This window comes from Piliocolobus tephrosceles, chromosome 1, assembly GCF_002776525.5.
Source record: "Piliocolobus tephrosceles isolate RC106 chromosome 1, ASM277652v3, whole genome shotgun sequence".
NCBI lineage: Eukaryota > Metazoa > Chordata > Mammalia > Primates > Cercopithecidae > Piliocolobus > Piliocolobus tephrosceles.
Genome location: NC_045434.1, coordinates 127,904,843 through 127,932,376, shown reverse-complemented (window position 1 = coordinate 127,932,376; position 27,534 = coordinate 127,904,843). Strand labels below are relative to the sequence as shown.

At 44.8% G+C, this 27,534-nt stretch overlaps 1 protein-coding gene across 1 annotated transcript in view; it reads right to left on the bottom strand.

Annotated features, from left to right (window-relative positions):
* BCAR3 (BCAR3 adaptor protein, NSP family member) overlaps positions 1-19,199 on the bottom strand; it is a 120,795-nt gene extending 101,596 nt beyond the window's left edge. The window contains exons 1-2 of the mRNA XM_023230992.3: positions 18,959-19,199; positions 11,915-12,242 (exon numbers count right to left, since the gene is read on the bottom strand). Coding sequence (XP_023086760.1) covers positions 11,915-12,231 — 317 coding nt within the window. The 5' untranslated portion in view covers positions 12,232-12,242; positions 18,959-19,199. The remainder of the gene's footprint in view (positions 1-11,914; positions 12,243-18,958) is intronic.
* Between the last annotated feature and the right edge of the window lie 8,335 nt (positions 19,200-27,534).

The following is a 27,534-nucleotide window of genomic DNA, read 5'->3' as shown; positions in this document are numbered from 1 at the left end:
TTTGCATGCATGCCTTCTTAACATTCTTCTACGCTTCCAACCAAGTAACCCCAGGAACTAAAGTTAATCTGGAATGAGTGGTTTTTAGCAAAGCCCTGATAGCTACTAATGGTGACTGCTTCCTTTACAAATTATTCAAAAATCATTGTCTTGATAATCTACTTTATAATAGAATATTTCCTAAGATCATTGTCAAGCTTATCATTTTGTAGCTTAATTTTCTCTCTCTAAATAATTTTTTAAAAATTAAACTATGTATCCACCTGCATCCTTCCTGTAGTTCTTTGCTACTCCATTATTCCTCCAACATCACATGATTTGATGATCTCAGTCTCACACTCCCTCAGTCTTCTTGGCCTTTGGGGCTTCACCTTATCTGGTGGCATTACAGCCTCTTGTCATGGCCTCATCTACTCCAGGCCAGCAATTCTTGCTTCACATTTGTCCTACCCTTTCCAATCAGAGAAGTCATTTCTTGATGGAAAAAAATGCAAGCCGAACAGAAGCTCAGCAGTTTGGTTTCTCTCACAACCCCCTCTCTTTGGTCTTATTGTTCCAAACATAACTTCTGAAAGCCCTTTTGTTGCCCTTTGCATTTTTCACAATCCTCTATTCACTCTGCACTCTGTTTCTTTACAGCCCAGAGCCACCCTCTGATATGGACCTTGGTTGCATGACCCGACCTTTCCTGGGTCTGGCTCAGGGTCCAAGGTCAGTAAAGCACAGAGGAAGTGGCAGTACAGAGAAGGCAGGTCCAAAAGAAAGGGTTATCTAGAAAGTGCCACCTGCAGTCAGCAAGTCAAGGAGAAAAAGTAACATGATACCTGGAAAGATGTTAAGGTCAGAGGTCAGGAAAGGCATGATCGCTTATCAAACCAGTGGAGCAATACAAAGGGCTATACTGTGGATGAGAAATTAGGTCAGTTGCAAAGAAGATGCAGAAAAGGTGCTGCTAAGGAGAGGTGGTTCAAATGGGCATTCCTTTCTCCCAGGGCTCCTTAAATGCACAAAGACCTGGCCTTTCTGTCTTTGAATCTCCAGCACCTAGCACAAAGCTGGCACACCAATGTTCAACATACTTGTGAATGAATACATCAAAGTGGCCCTGGCTCCTCATATCACACTGCGGGAATCCTTTAAAGGAGCAGGTTCAGACTGGAGTCAGTCTTTCATGCACATCCTTAAACAGAAGAGCTACCTGGATGGCCACATACCTCTTCCTCTTTTGGAACTGGGGTCACAGTGTTGTTTTTAATTGTCCCGAACTGTGTTTCTCTTTTGAAACCTGAGGCCATAGGATCATGTTTATCACGCCCCTCGACTTTTGGAATCCTATTTCCTACAGTCCAGTGTAGACTACAGACAAGAACACATTTCCCTCCCTGGCTGTCAGAGATTCTAAGGCCTGATTACTTCTAAAGTGCCTGGTTCTTTCATTTCAAAAGCCAGTTCCTACTTTCCTTTTCTTCTTCTTCTTCTTTTTTTTTTTTTTTTTTTTTTGAGACGGAGTTTCGCTCTTGTTGCCCCAGGCTAGAGTGCAATGGCAGGGTCTCGGCTCACTGCAACCTCTGCCTCCTGGTTCAGGCGATTCTCCTGCCTCAGCCTCTCCAGTAGCTGGGATTACAGGCATGCACCACCACGCCCAGCTAATTCTGTATTTTTTTAGAGACGAGGTTTCTCCATGTTGGTCAGGCTGCTCTCGAACTCCCGACCTCAGGTGATCCGCCCACCTCGGCCTCCCAAAGTGCTGGAATTACAGGCATGAGCCACCGTGCCTGGCCCAGTTCCTACTTTTCTATGAGTCAGTGTCTATCTTATCTGAAAACATAGCAATGATGAATGTGTTCATGAAAAGAATGGCAACTCAACTCCTTTTTCAGGCAGTTTCCCCAATCACATTAAAACAGCATCATTTAAATATCCTGCATATTACACTATGGTGAGTCTATACTGGTTGATAAAAACTTGACCCAGTCATGGGTTAACCTGGGCTCAGCAGAATTCTAGTGACAGCATGAAGCTAAAAGCCACTGTTGAAATTTTAACTTGGCAGCAGTCGGTCAAATTGAATAGGGTAAGAACAAGAAAAACCGTATCAAGGCCAGTATGTCTCTTGGCAGGCGCAGAGGATCTGGCATCAGTGAATCATGAGGCTTCAGTCTGTCTAAGCCCAAACACAGCACTTTTGATAAAAGCAGATGCTTTGTTTGGCTGCTATCTATCGGCCCTTCCTCCAATCCCACCAGTCCCATCTACCCCACCCCCACCCATTCCCTACTGGCTTCTGAAAGAGTGTGTTTGTAAAGTCTTTTTCTAACTAATCCAGAGACAGAATACAAATGCTATGGTTTTGAGATAATGTCATCAAGCCTCTAACAGGAAGGGTTTCTGCCTACCAGATAAAGAACATACCCCCTTGACCTGTCTTCCAGGGCAGACACTCATCCTCAACGTGGCCACCCACCTAAACCTTGGAAAAGCAGCCATCACCCTTCAGGCAAAGGCAGACACTGAAGTGTCCACGTACCTCCTGTCTACAGGGTCCTCGGGGAATGTCCAGGACTGCTGGGAAGGAACCACAGGAATACAATCACCATGCTGCTGATACAGACCCCAGGGGGGGTGGCCCTGAAAACATGTCTGCTTTATTTCAAAAATCAAGTAGTGGATAAAATGTGCTTTGTTTTAGTTTAAATGGCAAGATAGTCTCCTATTGAATTTTGTTTATCATCTAAACAAAAAAAAAATCTTCTTTTGAACACCAACCCTATCCAGATCCTATCTATCCATATCCTATCTCATTTATCTGTACTCAGCCTCCGCTTCTGACTCCCTGGAACGAACTGTGCTGGGATTCCTTTGAGGTCGTTCTTAGGGTTCCTTCCCTTTATTCTATACACAGAGCTCTAGATCTCTCCTTTGACGATGGCATCCATTTCTATGGCTTTAATTTCACTTCTGTGCAGACTCCTAACTTCATACCTTTTAGGCCAGACCTTTTTGCAGAGCTCCAGGTTCATAATTCCAACCGCCTGTCTGTTTAACACCTCCACTTAGACATGCATGCATCTCAAATTTAGCAAACCCCAAACAGAAGTCCCGAGTCTCAGCAATCTACCATAACCCCCTTCCCTAAGAAAATGCAATCAACCAAATAAATAAAGCCTTGGTCCTCTTCCAAGCTTCTTTATCTCAGCAAATACCCTATCCCATATACTCAGCTGCCTGAGCCATGCTTGACTATACCTCTCCCTTACCCTACTAGATCCAAACCTCAGCAGATATGGCAGACTGTACCTGCAAACTATATCTCAAATCCACAGACTTCTCTCCTCTACCACCACCCTAGTGCAGACCCTCACCTGCTCCCTGTACTTTTACAACCACATCCCGCCTTCCCTCCCCATCCTCTTCTCCATCAATCATTCTCCACAAGGAGACAAAGCAATCTTCTAAAAACTGATCATGCCATTCCCTTGCTTAAAATCCTTTAAAGTTAGATTTTCTTTTGCCCTACAGAGAAAATCTGAACTCCTTACCTAAATCTAGACCAGTGCTATCCAATAAAAACACAACGTGAGCCACATGGGTAATTTTAAATTTTCTGGTAGTCAATTTAAAAAATAGGTGAAGTTAATTTTAATCTTTTATTTAACTATTTCAAAGACATTATCATTTCAACATGGTTACATAAAAATTATTACTGAAATACATTCTCTTTTTATATTAAATCTTCAAGTTCCCATGCCAGAGAGGCCTTCTCTCCACCAGTCTAAGTAACTTGGGGTCCTCTGATGTTGTATCTTCCTTGTACCTCCTCATTTTGTAGTTATGCACTTAATGATGCATTTGCCTGAATGCCCCCTAAACTGAGAACTCCCTAAGGACAGGGGCTACATCTATTTCATGCTTCACTAGGTATCTGGCACCTAGCACAATGCCTGGCATAAAACAAGCTAATAAATATGCATGGAAGAATAAACAGCAAAGACACTGATATTAGTACAAGAACAATCAGGCAAGGGCTGGGGGCCCCGTTCACTGAAGACAGGCTCTGTTTTGTGTATTGTATCAGTACAATGGTATGCTGATATTTTAGAGCACTGCGTGGTTGTTAGACCTATAAACTGAGTGTTGGCCAAGACTCATTGCTGTAGGGCAGGCTCAGATAGAGGGATTCCAGCCTGACTCCATCAACATGTGAGAAACTTTCTCCCACACATGCTGCTGTCATTGAACGTGATCTCAGGTTACAGCAAAGGCTTAGGCACCTCCCAGCTCTAGCCTTCCAGGAGGAAGGAAGGAAGGAACCAATCAGTCTGAGCCTCATCCATGCCAGCAGCTGTGTTAGGCACCCTCACATGAGATTGTATCTGATCCTTAGAGTCACCCTTTGAGGACATGGAGACTCAGAAAGATAAAATAATTTATCCAAGGTCACAAAGCTACCAGGTCAGGCTGCTGGAATCAGAGTCAAGGTCACTAGTGGCTTTCTTTGATAGCCGGCTACATCGATGTCCCGGAAAAGGCCTCAGTGGCTTTGAGCCAGGTGTCCCAGCAGAGCTGAGCAGGAGAAGAAACTGCTGGTGACCAGGTGGGAGCTAGAAGCAGGCATGGGACCTGCTCAAGCAGACTCCCAGTACGGTGTACCAGGCTCAAGTGTGAAAGTCAGAGCTCTGACGTTCTGTGGAGCCTTCATATTTAGTGAGCAGTAAACCTACACAGCACTCCTCGGATGGGTTATTTACACTCCCATTTTATGGTTTAGAACCTGCTATAGAGTTCACACATCTAATAAGTGGCAAAAACAAGGATCTGAACTGAAACCTCTGGATTATCTGTCCTGTGTTTCTTCTCCTCTTCACAAAAGGAGTTATTTTATATTTAGCGATTATACTCACAGGCAAACCGGAACTACAGACAGATCACACTGCATAAAAGCTGGGGCAACTAGGGAAGGCTTCTCAGACCTCTCTAACTCGTAAATAACAGCACAATCCTTCAAACAAGGCCCTACATGCTTGTCTTTGGGGCCTCTAAGAAGAGAGCTTGAAATGCTACATCCAATCCCACGGCTAGCCTCTTGGGGACAGACTGGATAGTGACACCATTCCGAAGCATGACCTGAGGTCGTATCAGCCATGTGGCTCAGGCAGGTCTGGCCACCTCGTCCAGTCCCCCTGAGGACAGTCTCCTTCCAATCAACCACAGCAACTACTCCTTTAGCTTACAACTAAGACTTCTCCAGCTTGTGTATTCTAGCCAGGCTAGGCTGGCTCGCAAATCCACATGTGATAAGAATATGAGTAATAATTTGTAACTGCATAGCACCTTCTGTTTACAAGGTGTTTTAACATATATTGAGGGACGTTAAAATCCCAGAAGACTAAAATACCTGACCTTTCCCAAATAGCATGCTGGTGACCTGAAAAAAAACCATGATTTAAAACAGGTCTGTCCTGGGGTGGGAGAGAGGAAGGGGCAGTCCAGAGGAGATGTTACGCAGCTCCACTCAACAAGGACTGCATTGTGTAATTCTCTGGTCATTTTCTTGGTTGTCGTTTGCAATCTGTTAAAAAAAATTTTTTTCCCCCAGAACAGCTGAGAATGCGTAGATCCTGGCATTTAGATTCAAATCATCCTTGTCAGTAGAGGATTTAGGACAACCACCAGACAGCTGGTAGATCTGCAGGCACTTTCCACACTCTGGACTTCAACCCAGGAGCAGCGCGAGATGCAGGGGCTGAGCTCACCTCTGACCCAGCTGCTCCTGACCTCAGCACACCAGGGGCCACCAGGGGCCAGGACAGTCACCATTCCTTGGAATTCACTAAACTATTCGCAACAGCTGCATTCAAACACCAAGGGGTATTTCAAAATGTTAGTAAAACTCAACTTTAAACTTATAAAAACATCAATTCAACCCATGGACTCTTACTTTCCAGAAACATTCTTGAACTTGGGCTGTTAAAAAGCCATTGTCACTATGCTCACTCAGTAAGTATACCGTCTATTAAATAGAATCTATTAATCTAGTGAAAGTTTGTTTTTTTTTTTTTTTAGATGGAGTTCCACTCTCGTCATCCAGGTTGGAGAGCAGTGGTGAGATCTCGACTCACTGCAATCTCCGCCTCCCGAGTTTAAGTGATTCTCCTGCCTCAGCCTCCCCAGTAGCTAGGATTACAGGCACATGCCATTACGCCCAACTAATTTTTGTATTATTAGTAGAGACAGGGTTTCACCATGTTGGCCAGGCTGGTCTCAAATTCCTGACCTCAGGTGATTCATCTGCCTCGGCCTCCCAAAGTGCTGGGAATACAGGCAGGAGCCATCGTGCCTGGCCCAGTATTTTTTTTAAACTCAAAATCCAATTTTTTTCTCCAAAAAGTACACAAAAAGCTTCCAATTTGCAGACAGCAGACATGCTGGGTATAAATAAATTGCAGATGTTTGCATGTGGACCTTCACACCATACATCCTTCTGATTAACCCTGAGCTAAAAGCTGGTGTATTTGAGTGTCTGAGGGAACATCTTGCTTTGTTAAGGAGAAGGCAGTAGTTACAGAAATCAGTGGTACTGAAGAAGAATAACTAAAACCATTTTTCAGATGAGGGCACTGACAGTCCAGAGCTAGGGCTTTAAATCAGCTCTGAAAAAGCTGCATAGATCCTGGACCTTACATCTTTGCTTCAACGTTGAAGATCTGACATTGTGACAGGGTAGGTTAGTTACTGCCTGGGAAAATGTACCGCTCATTTTAACTAGGGATAATTCTGCAGACTTTCTGGCCACTGTCAGTTAAAACACTTGTGACGAGTCAGTCAGTTCCACTCATGCAAACTAATGAAACACCACATTGTCCCACCACATGCTCCCACAGCACAAGAGGCAGAAGGAATTAGGCACTCACAGCTGTTCCCAGGAATGTGTGCCTCCACGTACCCACAAGCAGGAAAAAGACCTGAATGGTCTCCAAGCACTGATCCCTCAGCTATCCTAGCAACACAGACATCCCGACAACAGGAACCAGTCTCCTCTCAGTCCAAGGAAGGTTCCAGATTTGAATACAAATTCATCCTTGAGAATGAATTGACAGCATTTGCAGTGACCTGAATGAGATTGGAGACTATTATTCTAAGTGAAGTGACTCGGAATGGAAAACCAAACATCGTATGTTCTCACTGATACGTGGGAGCTAAGCTATGAGATGCAAAGGCATAAGAATGATACAATGGACTTTGGGGACTTGGGGGGAAGAGTGGGAGGCAGCGAGGGATAAAAGACTACGAATAGGGTGCAGTGTATACTGCTTGGATGATGGATGAACCAAAATCTCACAAATCACCTCTGAAGAACTTACTCATGTAACCAAATACCACCTGTACCCCAATAACTTATGGAAAAATATCAAAATAATAATAATAATAATTCATCCTTGAAGATAAATGAATCAAGGGGATATCAGCTGAACGATGTGAACGTCAAGAGGAAATCCTGTCTGCAGACCTCTCAGAGAAACCTGGGTCTGCTTGCAGAACAAAGGCTCCTTCTGTGACATCAAGCAGCAGCTTTAAGAGCTCCCTGGCTTCTGGCTTTGGCCACCTTTCAAAACCACAAGTACATCCAAGGGCAGCCAAGACAACAACAAAGCCAAGAGATAACAGTCACCAAAAGAGAAGACCAACTCCCCCTTCCAGGCCTGCCTTCTGCCTGGCTCTCGGCAGGCAAGGCTCCATTCTCTCCAAAGTAGGTGTCCAAGGCACTGAATACAAGCAGGGTACTGATCACTGTGCAAGAAGATAGCTCAGAGGATGCCCACAGCTGGTGCCAACATTCTTGGGAGGCTATGGAACACACTGTCTGGGGAAGGCCCTATAATACTTTCTGGGTTCTAATCCTAGCTCAGTGATCCATTAAGGTATGATCTTAGTGCCTCAACATCCCTGAACCCATTTCCTCAACACTAAATGATGATACTGATGATGGTGATAACAATATTCATAATGAAATCTGCTATGTCTCTCATACAGGGTTACAATGTTCAAACAAGGTAGTTTATGAACATATCCCTTAAGCTATCTGAAAACTATAAAATGTAGGCGATAACAATGGATAATATTAGGATAATTATGTTTATTATTATTAGGATAATTAATAATGGAAGAATAATGGAGGAAATGACACATGTAGATATGACAGCTTAATCATGCAAGTTTTAAGGTCAAAGAAGAGACTTCCTCTGCTTTGTCTTGGGCCTCTGATAGGATGTATGTTCAATGAATGTTCAATTATAATAAAGGTGACTTTTTTTTTTTTTTTTGAAACACAATCTCGCTCTGTTACCCAAGGCATGATCTTGGCTCACTGCAACCTCCACCTCCCGGGTTCAAGCGATTCTCTTGCCTCAGCCTCCTAAGTAGCTGTGATTACAGGCGCACGCCAACATGCCCGGCTAATTTTTTTGTATTTTTAGTAGAGATGGGGTTTCATCATGTTGGCCAGGCTGGTCTCGAACTCCTGACCTCATGATCCGCCCACCACAGCTGCCCAAAGTGCTGGGATTACAGGCGTAAGCCACCACACTCAGCCTATAAAGGTGACTTTTAAATGATTAACAAGCTAAACATATTTTTTTGGAAAAGAGGAAACTTGCAACAGAGTACTTCACAAGACAAAGAGGTGCTTATCTGGAGGGCCTCCCTCTGAGTGAGATAGGGGAGGCAGGAGACATCCAAGGCGGCCCACTGTCTTCATGCCAATACCCAACATGATGAGATGCAATGTTTTCAGAGCTGACATCTGGGCAAGTCACTGTCAACTCAAATTAACCCCTGAATTCACTATGAAAAAAGAAAAAGAGGTGACTGAGCTGGAGTGAATGGTTGGTGTTTTGCAGCTCCTTTCAACTGGAAGAGCTGAATGAGAAGTTCTATTTCTCTCACTGTATTTCTGTCGTGGCACCTTTGGCAAAACCTCCCTCTCTAGAGCCTTGGGTTTTCATTCAGGCTGCTTGGTCCTAGCTTTTCATACACAAAAACTTTGTTTATATCATGGCTGGTTTCAAAAAGGAATTGAGGCAGCTTATAATCTTATTAAGAATACGTCACAAAAAAAAGAATATAAGGTATTTTGAACTTCTCAAAATTAAGAACACTTCAGGAGATTTTTCTTTAATGTGTTAGAAAAATAAATACATTAATAGTAGCACAGAGCGGGGTAGGACTTTATGACCCTTTGACAGAGGACCATGTGCCCTCTCACTCAGCACAATTTTTGAGGGATATGCATTTGTTACTTCCTGTATTCATCTTTAACAATAAGATATTTTCAGTTCAGAAAAAAAGATGTGAATTTGGATTAAGATAGCTCTCCATCATAAACAAACCCTAAACCGGGAGTGCTTGTTAAGTCTTCCACAGCCTGGACTTCAAACTCAGGACCTGCGCCCACCCTCTGATAAGATCTTTTACAGAAATATGACCTCTGTCCAAGTCAGTTTTCAAATCAAAAAGCTTTACACTCTTGGCAGCTTGACAGCTTGGACCTTGGCTGTTTACCAAGAACTTCCCCGACATAGGAAGGGTGACTCCATTACTACCGCCTCCCCACCCACCCCCCTCGTGTGGAGTTTCCCTTTGTAAGAGCTGGCACCTAGCCAGGGCCTCAGAACTTCAAGGAGTAAGTCTATAAACTGTCTGTGTCTAGTACACGGTAGACACCTAGCTCAGGGCAGTTTAAGTTAATAAACGAAAAGCGGTCCACCGTAAGCTAGCTAACAGTTGGTTCTGACTCCACATCATGCAGCCTGGCATCTGTGCTCATCTTTAACAGGCCAAGTTACCTGACTTTGCTGCTCACCTCCTACATTCTTGTCCCTTACGTGCCTTACGTGCCAATGAGGCGATATGAACAATCCTGTGCACGGGTAGGCACCTCCATGTTCACCCATTCCAGCAGTGGCTGTCTGCCAGCTCACTGAGCTGGGAGGTCACCCACCTAGATTTTGTGGAGCGGGGTCCAGGACCTTCTAACCCCCAGGATACCCCAAGGAATGTTCCAATCTGGTGTCAGAAGTAGTTCAGGGCTCTCTAGTGGTTTCTATGGAGATTATCTGGGCCTCCACTTATTTTCTTCTTGTACTACTGTAATTATGGAACTGAGAATAATTCTGAACTCTTGTTCACCTAGCTTTGTACCAACACCTACACTGTTCTCCTCTCAAGGTGCTGCAGTCCAGCCACAGGCCATTCCAGTTCCTTTTGGGGTTTTCAAACATGCCAAACTTGCTCTCACCTCCAGTTCTCTGCACTTGACTTCCCTACGCCTGCAACAGCCTGGAAGGCCGATGGTTGCTTTCCCTCATTATGCAAATCTGAGCTTAAATATCATCTCAGAAACCTGTTTATCCTGCCAAAAACGTACCACCTCCAATAAATCTCCAGCATATCACTGCATTTCCTCTATAGCATTTGGTATAATCTGCAATTGTTGTATTTATTTGTACATACTACCTAATTCGCTCACTAGAATGTAAACTCTGGAAAGACATTGCTTCAGATGCTCCACTGCTACCCTGTTAGTTCACATATTTCCACCACCCTATAAAAAAGCAAGAACAGATTGCACAATAATTTGGCTACTAGAATGTCTTCAATGCTTGACCAGACCTTCACTTAAGATAATCAGAAGGACTGAGCAGAATTTTCCTGGTAAGCTCTGGGGCTTATAAAATCAACATACTCTAATATAGGTGCTCCATATACAGATACTGAACAAATACTTGAGCTAGGATCCAAGCGGCTTTGCCACAAGCTTGGACAAAAAGAGAGATAACAAAAGAAACCATCCCATTCTTTACCAGGTAGCATCACAGGCTGCTGATCTTCCCCAACAGGAAAAGGAGTGCAGTTTCCAAACTAGCTCTAACAGGCAGAAACCAGTCACAGCCAGGCCCATTACAAACCCAGAGAAAAAGCATTTACAACCGTAAGACTCATTTACCCAGATCTCTGTCACAGAGAGGGAAAAATCAATTCTTGTCCTAAAGTATTCTGAAGCTGACCTGATGGTGCATCCATATAAAATTTTATTTCAGCTTGCTGACAACTAAATATAAGGAGATATGGGGTCTAATTTATAGACATCTTGGCATCTCTACAGAAGTGGATGGACATAGTTCAGAATCTGATGCTATGATAAAAAGAAAGTACTTGGGCTTTCTTTTAAGGGACTTAATAGAGGAAGTTGGATTTTTACATACCCTCAAATATTACATAATGTTAAGAAATGGCTAATTTTTATTTAGGTGTTAATAGTTTTTTACATTGTGGTTATATAGTTTTTAACATAAGAGTCCTTATCTTTGAAAGGAACATACCAAAATAATAACAGATAAAATAATATTAAATCTGAGATTTGCTTCAAAATAATACCAGATGAGGGAAGTAGGTGGGAGTACAGACAAAACAAGACTGGCCCTGAGCTGGTAACTGTTGGAGCCGGGTGACAGGTTCATGGGAGTTAATTAAATTATTTGCTCAACTTTGTGTATGTTTGACATTTTTCTAATAAAAACTTCGGAGTCTCGCTCCGTTGCCCAAGCTGGAGTGCAGTGGAGTGATCTCGGCTCACTGCAACCTCCGCCTCCTGGGTTCAAGTGATTCTCCTGCCTCAGCCTCCCGAGTAGCTGGGATTACAGGCACACGCCACCACACCTGGCTAATTTTTTGATTTTTAGTAGAGACAGGGTTTTACCATGTTGCTCTGCTCTTGAACTCCTAACCTCGTGATCCACCCATCTAAGCCTCCCAAAGTGCTGGGATTACAGGTGTGAGCCACCACACCCAGCCATAAAAACCTTTTTAAAAGCCCTTTAAGACAAATCATCTTCACTAGTGAAATTACAGAAGTTACCTGAAGGTGAAGGTTTCGCAATGCCGGTCCTGCCATGGGCTCTCCTGGATGCCGTCCTGGGTCACAGGTGAGTTCTGCCGTGGGGATTTGGAGTGGGGGAGGGTACCCATGTGACTGAAGTCATCACAGGACCTTATGGGAGGAGGACCTTTTTTCTTCCGTGGAAGGGTGCCGTGTATAGACACATCTTGATAGGCATCTGGGCGATGCTCAGCGAGAGGGGACTTGCTGCTTAGAAGGTCCATGGACGAGGCCAGGGGGAACTGGTGATTCACTGGCATGTTTCTGGGAAGGCTTGCAAATTTTCCTGCAGCCATAATTCTCAACTCTAAGGGGGAAAGAAAAGAGTGAAGATATAAATCTACGAGAGTCACAAGAACTGACTTCCTACTAACAAATGGAAACGGAAATATGCCACATAAAATGAAATATTCACAGACCATTAACAGATCCACATTTAATGCATCACTAGTGGAGTCTAATAAGAATGGGAAGTTTACTTATCTTCCTCCTGAAATGTTCCTACATAGAAATTCTCCTGGGTTGGCAGCAAAACCAAGACGGCAAACACTTTCAGAGTTGTTAGTGGCATATAAGCCATTTTATTATTTCAGATGACTGATGGAAAAGCACAACTAGCAAAAAAAAAAAAAAGGTGATTAAGGGAGGACTCACAGTTGCAGTAATAAATGTATGAAAGAAAATATTATAAACTGTTAGATAATTAGCTCACATATTTTCACAGCAGTGTAAATGATAAGAACAGGCAGGGAATATTGAAATTCTTTAGCCGCTAGAATTGTCTTCAGTGCCAGACCAGTCCTCAGTTGTGCTACCCAGGATGACGGGACAGAATTTTTCTGGCAAAGACCCAGTGTTTATAAATAAATCAATGCACTCTAATTAGTGAACACGGGCTAGGGTCAGGGGTCAGGAGGTGGGCAATTCTGCCATACACCAGCAGGCTCAGCTGCAAAGGAAAGCCACTGAGGTGGGGGCTGCATGTACATGGCCCCCCGGAGGGGTCAAGATCTGCCTGCCCCCAGCAGGGTTAGGTAATGCCCATGGGTGCCTGTACAGTCAGGGAAGAATAGACAGGAAAAGGGAAGAAGAAAAGAAAAAAACGGTGGGGGTGGGGGGCAAAGGAGGCATGGAAAGGGAAAGGAGAATGGCACATGAGGCTGTGTGCAGCAAGTAGCCCCGACACTCCCTCCTAGCTAGGACCATGAATAGAAGCATTTACCTTAAGCAGAGTCAGTGCCTCCAGCTCCAAAGCAAACTACGGTTTTGGCCTAAGACAAATTATATAACACATTTTTAAGGCCAATATACAGAGGAAAAGAAATAGGAGGTGAAAGAAAAAAAAATGAGGGCTGGCTCCTGCAGACAGACGCTCCAGGATCTGTCTTACAATAGTCATGATATCAGACTCTGGTCTGGACAGCACTGCAGGGTGGCCAAGCCCAACACACAGCCCTTCCGCTGGGCTGGTGGAGAGCTGCCCCTTAGTCTGTTCTCCAGTCCTGCAGCCCTCTTACCTCGCAGACCACCCTTTCCACTGCATTATTCATGGAAGAGCTTCGAGTGAAAATTCTCAATAGCACTACTGCACAGTCAGTTCTACAAAGGAACTGCGGACTTGGGATGCGGCTTGAAGACAACCAAGAAGAGCGTAACCCTCCACAAGTTGACAGAAGTGGAGCAGCGACAATGACATTAGAGTGTGTAAAGAAAACACATGTGTTTGTATGTGTGTATACAACAAAACACACATGTCCACTGCTTCCACATGAGATAGGGAGAAGCACAGAAGTGCTGGGGTGAGATGGAAGGAGCATCTTTATTAAAGGTGTACAATCCTAACCCTGTCCTTGGTTCATTGTCAAATCCAGTAATTCTGGGGCTTGCCTGCTCCGTGTCTAACTGGTACCACACAGAAGGCCTGCTCACAGTAGGTGAAGAACAACAGGACAGAGTCCTGTGCAGCCCCTCCCAGCTCTGGCCAGTACCTGGCACACTGTCAACACTTGCTCAATGCTAACCATCCATATTAGTAAGGAAACCAAACTCCCTAGCCACCCTGCCTGAACGCAAGTGACGTAAACCGACTAGGATTCTTCCACCCTACACACCCCCCCCCCCCACAGTTGTGAATTCTCGCCTGTTCAAGCTATCAGCACCTTCCTTCTTCACAGACAGGACTGGGTCACTTCAAAGAACCTCATGGGGAGGCCTGCAGCACTCTACAGAACTTTTTCATGTGCATAGGGCCATGCTGTTGATCAAATCTATTTCCAAGATAGCAAGATGGGCAAAAGTCACCCTAGCACCAGTGCCTTTGGCAGCCTGTTTCCTCTCTGCTTCTCCAACATCTATTCAGACTTTGGGATTGCCCTAAAGTGTTCTAAAATGTCCTTCAAGTTACCAGCACCTCAATTTATTCTCCAATAACAAAGAATGTTAATACTTCCCCTTCTTACCTTCAATTCAACTAACATTTAAGTGCCTATTTCATACAAGACACCTGGAGAAACAAAGATACCTAAGACCCAATACCTGACTATGAACTCTAAGAGAGAATAATTCGTAGAGACTCTTATGCTGAAAGGAACAATTAATTTTGACAAAAGGACTTAAGATGGCTCAGAGAGGGCAACAATAGAGACAAAGCATTTTGAAAAGTTCACGTGTAGGGAAAAGCGTCCCGGGACGATGCTATAATGGCAGATGCATAAAGGCATGGAAGTGTCCCCACAGGCTCAGGACACTCCAAGTTGTGTGCTGTGGCTCGAGTGAAGCTGAGAAGCATTTCCCAGAAACAACTTAGGTTAGGACCAGACCATGGAGTCTTGAAGGCCTTGCCAAGGTGTCTGGACTTGACTGTAAGTGCTAGGGAAGATCTGGCAGGGAAGGACAGAACCCAGTCAGTACCCAAGTAGGTGACTCTGGTTGTTCTGGAGGGGAGAGAAAAAGGAGGCAGAGAGGTTACTGAGGCTGACGGTGAAACCCATGGAGGAACAATGAAGAAGTCTGACCTGGGACAGCATTTGGGTAGAGGGAGAGGAAGGAGAGAGTGATGAGACATCAGAGCTTGAGGCGTCTGGCTGGAAGGAAGAAGCCTACAGCCACAGGAGGTGGTGTGATGCTGTAACATGCCGAGTAGTTTCAGAAGGGGACCCCTGCAGGAACCAAGCGCAGCACTGGAGCTGCTGCATGTGAGTTATAAGCAATTTAGTCTAAGAGGAGGTTAGATACTGGTATGCAGAATTAGAAGTGGGGGCAGATGGAGATTTTTAGGAATCATCAACATAAAGGGAATATTTAAACCAGAGAGTAGATCCCTTAACTTGTTATTATCAGATGTGATAACAGCTGTGAAAGTACCTCTTAAACTGTCAGGAATCACACAATACCCATGAATTATATCCCTGCTCTCTGTCACCCTGGCTTCTTCAAGCCTATAAGGACCAAAGCAAGGAATGAGTTCTATTATAAAAACATAAACCATTGGCTCAACCTGGCTGCACATAAGAATCCTCTGGGAAGCTTTTAAAATCCTGATGCCCAAGTCTCAGCCCAGAACAATGAAATGAGAATCTCTGTGGGTGGGACATTAGCATTAGTCTCCAGTATTGACCAATGTGAAGCCAGGATTGAGAACCACTGGATTAGTGAGTCTCTTTGGTACACAGCAATTCAGTCATAATTGTTTACCTGCAAAACAGAATTCAATGATGATGAAGGGGTATCACTCAATCAATACAAACATTCATTCTTCAACACATACATTCACAGAGGGTCTCCTTTATGGCTGGCACTGTGCTAGGTGTTGAGGACAGCATTAAACAAGACAGAAGTGGTCTGTTCTCATGAAGCTAATAATACTCTGGAGGAAGCAGACAATAAGTAATGACCATAAGTACTGGTAATTCCCAGTTGATTTTTCTAGATAAGGGAAATAAATGCTCATTTGATATATATTCTCTGCAGGCTCAAGGTGTACAAAGGCTAAGGGCATAATAAATTAGACAAGGTTCTGCTCTTATGGAGGAATCCAACCTAAACAAACAAGAAAATGAGGTAACATCCAAGTTGTAAGCAGGCTAAAGAACATAAAACAGGATGAACTGACAAAAGATGACTCTTGGGGGTGGAGGGCTACTTGACATTAGGGTGGACTGGGAAGGCCTCTCTGATAAAGGTAACAATGACATGAGACCTGAAAAATACGGAAGGGAAGGAACCAGTCAAAAAAAGGTCTGAAGGGGGGTTCCAGGCAGGGGATCCAGCAAATGCAAAGGTCTTGCTGTAGGAACAAGTGGTGGATGGAGACTAAACCCAAGTCTCCAGTCTCTGGCTCCCATGTTTTCTCCACTTGGAAATGTTTCTGTCTCAACGTCCCTAGTCATTATATACTTCTTATGTACCACTTGATTTTTTAAAAATAAAATGGTATGACTCAGAACCTAGGCTTTGGAGGCAGGTATCAAAGGTTCAAATCTCTACTCTGCCACTGACTTACTAGCTGTATGGCCTGGGACAAGTTACTCAACCTCTCTGACAGTTTCTCATTTTAAAAAATGACTTAACAGCTATTTCATAAGATTGTTGTAAAAGTCAAAAGTGATTGTGTATACAAAGTTCTAGAAATACTGCAAGTACTTAGTAAATAGCAGGTCCCCTGTAAGCAGGGCAGGAGCTGCTCTTATCTATCTTGTCAGATAAGAGTCACTGTATCTCTGTTATACTGAGAGTTCACAAAGGAAGTAACTCTGAGAGTTCACAAACTAAGACTGCAACTGGGAAGGATGCGGAGGGAAACGTCTTAACCTAGAACAATTGATGCAAAGACACCAAGCCAAGTAGGACATGGACACAGACACACGTACAGGCAAACCAAGTGAGCCTACATGCAGTCTTTAGAATAAAGCCCAGGTGAGACTCTGGCCATCTAACTTCTCTCTACTGTGCAGGAAAACAGACACAACGTCCTGACTCAGTCTAATGCCATAGTCTGAAATATACAAAAGTCAAAGACTCTGCATCTTGATATGAAAATCTGAGACTCATGTGATCATCAGGAACAAGAGCGAGCCTGACAAACTCTACCATATGTGCTGCCTTCCTGGGCCTGGTCAGTCACTGGGTTTTGAAATGCTTGTGAACTGAGGCCCAACTCACTTGCTTTACAATGTCTCAGAGAAACTGATGATCTTGCAAGCTGAGGCAGAGATAAGCAGCCCACTTGTTTGGATTTTACTCTTTTATTTCTGAAACGGGATATTTTCAAGTTTAACTCATAATGATTATCTGATGTGGGCTTTAAGAACTTTTCATTATATTTTAAACTCTGGAAATGTAACCGTCTCAGCTGCCCCATGACAGAGAATTTACAACTTGGATCTGCAGTTTTTTTATCTTCTCTGGAGAGTCACATGGAGAGAGGAGATGGAACAACCACACATATTCACTTAAAATGCTCATCCACTTAAAATGAAGTTTTGCTTGGGTTTAGGAATTAAGAGTATCCCTTTATTTTTGAAGTAAACTTATGAAGTCTAGCCAAATGATTCAAGTATGAATAATTCCTCCATGGATTGTATTTCGAGCAACACAGTACAGGATTTATCCGATAAGGTTCTGAAGATTAGCATCCATTTGACAAGCAGTTCTTTCTTTGTGAACAGGAGATTTAGACCTTGGTTAGTCATCCTGGAAACGTTAGCCTTCTCAACAGCAGTTTAGAGAAAGTTGGAGTTGGGGTGGTGTGGGAGCTCCTGGCTTGGCAAGGTCTTTACGTTACCCTCAATACCCCCTGGCACGCCGGCGGACAAGCGCTTTGCCTGTGGGCTTCCCCGTTGTTACCTGGGTAGCCCCTTCCCACTTGGGCCTGTGTTGAGCTGGGCCCCACCCCCAGCACTGAGGCCTCCCCCAGCCCCCAGGATCTCAACTCAGTCCCAGGCAACACAAGGGAGGCTATCAGCTCCCAAACTGACCTTCCCTCGGCCAACGTACTTTCCTTGGGGAGGTCTGTGTAGCCTTGGGAGATAAAGTCAAGGTTTAAAAGAATCTGAATGCACGGCTCTACTTTCCATCTCAGCTAACAGCTTTAAGCGAAAACAGACATGAGGTTAGGAAAACGGTTTTTCTCCTTTGCACCTTGCTTCAAGCGAGTTAACGCCAACACGAGTTCTCCACCCCCGAAACCCCAACCATGACCCGCCCCACACAACACGCCGCCTTGCCAGATGCTTCGGAGTCCGCTTAACCTCCTCTCGGACGAGTGTCTACACCTGATTACACCGTTTTAAAGCGGCTGCGCCCTCAGTGGCCTAAGTGGGTAAGGAGAGATGGGCTGTACGATATATCGGAACCTCCTTCCCACCGTCCCTCCCTTCCTTTGCCTTCCCTCCCCTCTCCCCACCGCGACGCAGAGGGAGCGAGCGACACAACCAACTATTCATTCTTTCTCAACAAAGGGAGAGAGGGAGGGAGATGTTGTCAACAGTTACAGGGCAGGCTCCTTCGCTTTCTTTGCAAACTTCCTTAGAGATTACCAGAGAAACTCGCCTCCTCGGAGCCTTGGGCTTCCAGCGGAGCGCTCTGGGCCCTAGCATCTCCCCGACTCCGGCCGGCTTCTGCGGAGAGGGGCGGGGAGGGACGGGACGGGGTGGCCGGCAGAGCAGCCCCGACAGGCAGGGGGTCGGGCGAGGCCAGCGCCCGGGAAGATGCCGCTCGAGTGCCGCCGAGCAAGACGCCTGGCTGCCAATCGCTGAGCGCTCCCCGCCGTGGGCCACGTCCCGGGAGTCGCAGCGCGCTCGGAGGGCCGGGAGAGCGCAAGCCCCGGCCCCACTTCAGTCACCCCCGCCCCCAACGCCAAATCGGCTGGCGGGGGTGGGTGGGTGGGGACCAACAAGCGCCGGCTCCCCAGAGCCTAACTTTCTCCAACAAACTTCCTAGCGTGTCCTCACAGGGGCGGGGGAGGCCCAGGCGCCCCGGGAGGAACAGCACCCCAAGGACGCTCGGCGCGCGGCGGGGACTCACCTCCCGGCGCGGCGCTGGGCACTCGGGCTCTCCGGATATCTGGACCTCCCGCTGGGGCTCAAAGGCGCCGCGCGGCTGGCCTCGCACCGCCGGCGCCGCGGCTGCTCCCGGAGCAGGGGACGCTCATGGTCCGCGGGGCGTGCCCGCTGAGAAGCCCGCGCGCGTCTAGCCGGTGCGCCCCGCAGCTCCGGCTCCAGCCCCCGTCCCGTCCCCTGCCAGGCCAGCAGCAGGCGCAGCTCTGAGCTGGCGGCGCGCACTCTGGCCCTCAACTGGTGATTTGCCGCTCCGCGGCCCCACCCCGGCGAGCCGATTCGCGCTGCCTTGCGGAACCCCCCGAGACATTTACATTCGGTGACCTCGCCAGGCCCTCCCTCTGCCCGGATTTTAGAGTTTGGCTCTCTTCGTATCTCCCCAAGGAGCCAGTCCTCAAGTATAGCTCGATCACTTCCTTTCTGAAGCTCTCTCCAGAGACAACCTCGTCGAATCCACTCCTCCCCCTGCCCCGCGTTATTTAATTACCCAACAGATCTGCTTTGCTCGTCTGCAGACACCTGGCTGGCTTTCAGTGTGAAGGGCTTTGATGAGACAAAGACCCAGGTAACCACAAATGAACCAGCCACGGAAACAGACAAATCAATCGCACTCGCATGGACGTATTGAAAGCAAAGTGCGAATTGGCGGTGGCACTTCAGCAGTAGATGGTTTGGTAGGGTGAAAAACTGGAGCCCACTGGAAAAGACTTAACACTATCTTATATCAAGACCCATTATAAAGTCATAGAAATAGTAGAAGGATGGACAAACTGACCAATGGAATAAAGTCCGAAAACAGATTTACAATATGTGGTCACTTGATTTATGTCAGGTGCTGCTGTGCTGTATTGCGGGTCAGATTGGCTCTGTCTTTCCAGTAAATGATGCTGGATTAACTGAATCCCCCCATCCCCAGTCAATTCCAGATGGAATTTTTTTTTTTTTTTTTTTTTTTTTTTTTTTTTTTTTTTTTTTTGAGACGGAGTTTCGGTCTTGTTGCCCAAGCTGTTGAGCAATGGCGTGATTTCGGCTCACTGCAACCTCCGCCTCCCGGGTTCAAGCGATTCTCCTGCTTCAGCCTCCCAAGTAACTGGGATTACAGGCGCAAGCTAATTTTTGTATTTTTAGTACAGACAGGGGTTCACCATGTTGGTCAGGCTGGTCTCGAACTCCTGACCTCAGGTGATCCACCCACCTTGGTCTCCCAAAGTGCTGGGATTACAGGTGTGAGCCACTATGCCCTACCTAAATCAGGTATTTTAAGCTCAGTTGGATCTTTCCATCAAACACAACCACATTCACATTTGTATCCCCTAGGCCTGGCACACAGTAGATGCTCAATATGTTAATGGTTTAATAGTGGGAGTAATTTAAATATAATTTTTTGACTAGGTAGTATTCACAGAACCATTGCAGTATGGTTCACAAGCTAAAACTATATAAGGTATCCAGTGAAAAGTTTCCCTCTTACCTCTGTCTCCCATCTACCCAGACGCCCTCCCACTAGAGATAAGTACTGCTATTAATATTGTATGTGCCTACCAGAGTTTCTATGTGTGTGTGTGTGCGCACGTGCGTGTATTATTACCCCCTCCCTACACAAAAAGTAACATACTGTACCCATTGTTCTACACCTTGCTTTTTAAAAACCACTTAATATGTCTTGGAGATTTTTCTATATTAGTACAGAGGGACTCTCTTCATTCTTTTTTGCATAGCATTTATTTGAAGAGATGAACCATAATTTACCAGACATTTAGCTTGTTTCCAGTCCTTTCTTATTACAAACCATACAGCAATAAATACAATGTGCAAGTATTCTGTAAAATAAATTTCCGGAGGTAAAATTGCTGAGTCCGAAGGTATATGCCTTTGTAATTTTGACAAATAATGCCAAATTGCCTTCTATAAGGATTGTACCAACTTCTACTCCCCAGCAATGTAAGAAAATGCCTATTTCTTCACAGCTTGGCCAGAAGGTGTTATTAATAACACCTTCAATTTTTGTCAACTTGATAAGTAAAATATGACTTTTAGTGTAATTTTAATTTACATTTCTTTTATAATAAATGAGGCTGCTTATCTTTTCATGTTTAGTAGACTTTTTTTTTCTTTTTTGGAATTTGTATGTCTGTTTTTCTACACATTTGTAGGTCTTTTTCTTATCAATTATCTAGGACTTCTTTCCATATTAGGAAGTTTAGCTCTTTGTGCTATAAGCTTCAAATGTTTTTTCAATGATAATATTAAAAGCTGTGACATATGCAAAATGCTGTTATTTTTGGAAGCAAGTAGAATTAATTAGAGAAGTGAGAGCCAAGTTGGGGGCACTGATCAGAAGGCTATGGAATCACTTCTTGCCAAATGACAAGGGCTTTCTCTAAGCTGGTGGGAATAGAGGTAAAAGTTATTACAAAGAAATAATTGACAAGAGTTATTAATTAGCTCCAGGCACTGTGGTGCATGCCTGTAGTACCAGCTACTTGGGAGGCTGAGGCAGACTATCACTTGAGCCAGGAACTTGAGGCTGAGTGTGCTGATTGAGCCTGTGCATAGCTACTGCACTCCAGCCTGCGCAATACAGTGAGCCCCCATTACAAAAAAAAAAAGTTAATGGCCAGGCGCGGTGGCTCAAGCCTGTAATCCCAGCACTTTGGGAGGCCGAGACGGGCGGATCACGAGGTCAGGAGATCGAGACCATCCTGGCTAACACGGTGAAACCCCGTCTCTACTAAAAAAAAAAAAAATACAAAAAGCTAGCCGGGCGAAGTGGCGGGCGCCTGTAGTCCCAGCTACTCGGGAGGCTGAGGCAGGAGAATGGCGTAAACCCAGGAGGCGGAGCTTGCAGTGAGCTGAGATCCGGCCACTGCACTCCAGCCTGGGTGCGAGACTCCGTCTCAAAAAAAAAAAAAAAAAGTTAATAATTAGCAATGATAACAATTACAATAACATTTGTTATACTTGGTTTAGAAGTAACTACATGCCAACTACTATGCTAACTGCTTTACAAGCTTTAAGCCATGAACCCATACTTGCCCCATTTCACAAATGAGAAAAGTGACTTTACCAATTAAGAAACTTACTCAAGTTCAAATGAGATTTAAATGGCAGAACCAAAGCTAACCCAAGTCTGTCTGACCCCTGCTGCTTGACAGAGTAGAGGAGAATGATCAAAGGTCTTCAGTCAGATTGCCTGAATAACTGCCTGGCTTGGTGACAGATGTCAAAGCTAGAGAACAGCTGCCTTTGGCCGGAGGGACAAACTCAGTTTTAGGCACACTGAGCATTTTTCAGAGCTCATTCTTGTCCATGACCACTCTTGCTATAGTGTCTCTGTGAGTCAAAGAGGGTAGTATCCCTATTTTACTGGTGAGAAGACTCAGGTACCACAAACTAAATAACCAGATGTTCTATTCCCTAGGAAACCTTCCCTGACACCCAGCATAGGTCAGGTTCCCCAGTTTTATGTGCCTTACAGCACCCTCTCCTTCCTGGAATTTGTCACAGCTGGTAATTATTCATTTCTGTTATTGCTGTTGAATACCTGTTGCTCTATAGACTCTAAGATCTATATCTGTTTGTTTTGTTCTTAGTTTGGGGCCTGGCACTCGGTACTTATTGAATGAATGAACTCTTTTGGCTTTTCACCTTTATATTACATCATAAAGCTCCCCAAAGGCTAAATAAATATAATCCCCTGGATGTTGGTCATGCTATAAACAATTTTATAATTCAAATTTCTTCAAGTCCACAAGCAGGCTTCCCTTAAACTTTTATTTTATTTTTATTTATTTATTTTTTTGAGATGGAGTCTCGCTCTGTCACCCAGGCTGGAGTGCAGTGGCATGATCTCAGCTAACTGCAAACTCCACCTCCTGGGTTCAAAGGATTCTCCCGCCTTAGCCTCCCAAGTAGCTGGGACTACAGGCAATTGCCACAATGCCAGGCTAATTTTTGTATTTTTGTAGAGATGGGGTTTCGCCATGTTGGCCAGGCTGGTCTTGAACTCCTGACCTCAAATGATCCACCCACCCCAGCCTCCCAAAGTGCTGAGATTACAGGCATGAGCTATCATACCCAGCCACACTTAAATTTTTAAATATCGAAACCCTGGTTTCCTTTGCCAAAGAGACACATGAACAGACAACATAACAATGACTTCTGAGCAGCACAAGAGGCTTTGTCAGGGAACACTCAACCTGGAGTTGATTCCTTCCTGCCACAAAGTAATTGGTTGAGTCCCATCCCATAACAGCACTAGTTAACAGGCAGCTGGGGTAGGCATTAGATGAAATGCCCTTTAACAAGGAACAATCCCTAAAGTTCTTGCTTTGCCAAGCCCTAACAGTAACAGGTAAGGAATAACAAGTGCTTAAGCTATCACCAAAGAAGACCAATCAGAAAAGCTGAACTTAAACAATTGCAGAAGGAAAGATTGAGAATTCCCTGAAGTTAATATATCATAACTACTGATACAAAGAGCTGGCCACACTGATATGAACCAGAAAGGCAAAATTCTGCAATAATTTCAGAAGCCTTACCCCCTAGGTGCCTGCCCCTGAACAGCTAGCCATGAACTTGCTGTCCAGTCTACTAGGCGGGGAAGTCAACTCAGCTTCCAAAAGGCCTGTGTGATAGCTGCATACTTACTATCACATTGGCCAGAGAAATCATTGTCTGAGGACTATGGCTTACTAATCCTCAGTAAATACTATTGAATAAATAGTGACAGAGTGAAAAAAAGATGAACTTCTTGACAAGACAGGCTCACTTTCTATGCAAAGTACACCTCAACCTGATTGTCTATATTTGAACCACCCATTTCAAGACTTACTCTTATCACCAAACTCTGGACCCTGTTTCCCATTTACATCCTCAGTCTAATTACTAGCTTTTTTTTTTTTTTTTTCACTAATTAGTTTCTTAATTCAACAATTCAAAGAAATACACCAGAACATCTCTGGATAGGAATTCCAGATGATTTAATTTCCTTATTTACACAGCTTTCCTTTCCAGTTTTTCCTTACAGTAAGCGTGTGTGTGTGTGTGTGTGTGTGTATGGGTTTTTCTTATTTTTATTTTTTGAGACGGAGTCTCGCTCTGTCCCCCAGGCTGGAGTGCAGTGGTGCGATCTCGGCTCACTGCAAGCTCCATCTCCTAGGTTCATGCCATTCTCCTGCCTCAGCCTCCCCAGTAACTGGGACTACAGGCACCTGCCACCATGCCCGGCTAACTTTTTGTATTTTTAGTAGAGGCGGGGTTTCACCATGTTAGCCAGGATGGTCTTGGTCTCCTGACCTCATGATCCGCTTGCCTCAGCCTCCCAAAGTGCTGGGATTATAGGCATGAGCCACTGCGCCCAGCTATATGTATGTATTTTTATTTATTTATTTATTTATTTATTTATTTATTTATTTTTGAGACAGACTCTCACTCTTTCGGCCAGGCTGGAGTGCAGTGGAGCCATCACAGCTCCCTGCAGCCTCCATCTTCTGGGTTCAAGCAATTCTCCTGCCTCAGCCTCCCGAGTAGCTGGGATTACAGGCGTGTGCCACCACACCTGGCTAAGGTTTTGTTTGTTTTGTTTTTTGTTTTGTATTTTTAGTAGAGACAGGGTTTCACCATGTTGGCCAGGCTGCTCTCAAACTCCTGACCTCAGGTGATCTGCCCACCTTGGCCTCCCAAAGTGCTGGGATTACAAGTGTGAGCTACCATGCCTGGCCAGCATATATTATTTTTATCATGTAAAACGTTATTTAAAAACAAATTCAAAAACATATTTTAAAAATATAAACAAAGTTTTAAAAATTCGTTGAGCATCTACCATATGGAAAACATCACTAGTCCTGGGAGGTATGAAGGTAATCACATTACCAGGACTTTCATCCTACCAGGGAACATGGCATGGATCTGGAGTGAGAGAAGGATGGGCTGCAGCAGAGCTCCCAGTGCTGTGGGAACACAGAGAAGGCAGAGATTAAAAGTGTTGGGGGCTGGGCACAGTGACTGACACCTATAATCCCAGCACTTTGGGAGGTCGGGGAGGTCGAGGCCAGTGGATCACCTGAGGTCAGGGGTTTGAGACTAGCCTAGCCAACATGGTGAAATCTGCCTCTACTAAAAATACAAAAATTAGTGCTGGCTTTGGCAGCACATATACTAAAAGAAAATACAAAAATTAGCCGGGTGTGGTGGCATGTGTCTGTAGTCCCAGCTACTCAGGAGGCTGAGGCAGGAGAATCACTTGAACCTGGGAGACGGAGGTTGCAGTGAGCCGAGATTGCACCATTGCATTGCAGCCTAGGCAACAAGAGCAAAACTACATCTCAACAGACTGTTGATGCTAGAGATGCCTGTAGAAATAAAGGAGAGGGAGGAGTTGTAGGGAGGCAGGGAGCTTGATTATGGAAATGAAGAGAAAGGAAACAAATGTGTGTAAAACCTAGTGGCAATGGCCACCTGACTGCCTTCTTGAGTTATGACCGGAAAGGGCTTCATTTAGATGCTTTGGGCTCCCCCGGGGTTAGGGGTGGGTGGTGATGATGAGCTGTGCGCCTTGTTCTAGCGCAGGAGGAATGCAGATGGTTGAGGGAAATGCAGGGAACAGAAAGCATTTATGCTTCACCAACTCCCCTATACAAAAGGAGCCAGACTGAGAGAAAAACCTGACTTGCTTGGATTTACCAACTCAATCTCTGAGAGCAAAGTCAGCCTTCCAGGGCTTCACTCTCCTGTACATACTAAGATAAACAACCTAAAATGCTCATGGCAGCATCATTTACAGATAATCTGTAGAGGAATGATTTAATTACAGCACATCTATACCTGGCATGCACTCTGCAGCTGATAAGAATGAAGTAATTCCATAGGTACTGACAGAAAGACAGCTGTGATAAAATGTTAGGTGAAAAATACAAGTTGCCCTTTTCATGTGAAAATAACAGACTTCTGTAATTGTGTGCATTTGTGTGGGATTATGTACAAACATCTTGAAGAATTTCCTCCCATCAAACTGAGAAGTGAAGTTGACTGGTGAGCACAAAGGGATGCTCCTTTTCTTTCATGTTATTCTAAACTGCGCTTTTTTCTGATGATCACTAATTGCTTTTATTTTGTTTTATAATTTACCTAGTGCTTACTATGTGCCTGGTACTATTCTAAGAGCCCTACATACATTAACTCATTCGATTCTGACAAAATCTTATGAGGTGGCACTGTTCTTTTCTCCTTTTACAGATGAGGACATGGTCCTTGCCCAGGTCATATAGCAATATGTGAAGGAGCTGAGCTCTGAACCCAGGCCATCTGGTTCAGACTTTGTGCTCTTAATCACTAGGGTTCAGTGCCTCCAAAAGATTAAATAAACAAATAACACTGTTTTTAGAATCAGACACATCTGCATTTGAATCCCAAATTTTGCAAATTAGCTGTGCAATTCCTAGCAAGTGTCTGACTTCTAGATCAGTTTCCTCATATGTAAGATGAGGATAATAGTTAAGTACCTCACGATGCTGTTGTGAAAACTACAGAAAATATGTTTAGTGCCAGGCACTTAGTGAGCACTTGATAAATGTAGACTATTTTAACTATTAAGATTAAACTACTAGCCCTTTAATGTATATTAGTTTTCTAGGCCATTTTCTTGACAGGCTGCCTGACATTATTGGGTGCTTCAAGGGTGAATGGAAAGGGGGAACTTGGGAAAAAGGGGGAATCTGACTGAAAAAGTAGAAAATGCTAAATTAACACTACTGTTTCACAGTTTCGCCTAAACCCAGTCCAATTAAGCCAATAAGATTAATAATATGTATATGAGTTTTAGAGTCATTCTGGGGTAAAATATCATTATACTCAGGAGGAGAATATGGAGCCTCAGGGATTGCCAAGGGCCACCAAGCAAATTACATAGCAGAGCCAGGACTGAAAGTGAGACATTTTAATTCCACATCCCATCCTCTTTCCACAACACCCACTTCCTGAGCCAGTGTGGGGCTATCAGGGTTGGGAAGTGGTGACTTCAGCCTCTCAGAAGGAAAGCATTATAGAAATGATAGTGGTAATGGTCCCACAGCAGGGACTGCCTCCCATTACTTCACAGGCTGCTGTTGCTGAGTGGGGAAAATGGTCTCCCCTGCACTTCAGAGCTAAATCAAAGCAGGGGAAGTATGACAGACACACCCCTTCCCTGTGGGGTACACGCAGCCCGGGGTCAGATTACTGTCCCTTTCTCTAGGCTGTTTAGGGTGCTTATTTTTACAGGAGTTACTCTACAAAGCAGGACACAATCCACCCCCAAGAGACAGGTGGCCTGGGCAGGCAGGTGGCTGCCAGTGGGTGGTGGGAGGGGCCAGAGTGGAGCCTTGGTCCTTGCTCCCAGCTCAGCAGCCTCCTGCTTGTGCCTGTTACTTCCTCATTTTCCACCCAGGAGCAGAAGGGGCAGGCAGAGCCCAGGAGGGAATGTCCATTTATGAAGCTCTGACCAGCAGCCCATTTTTCAGGCTCAGTCGATCCCTGCAAAGTAAGGGTCATTACCCCATTCTTCAG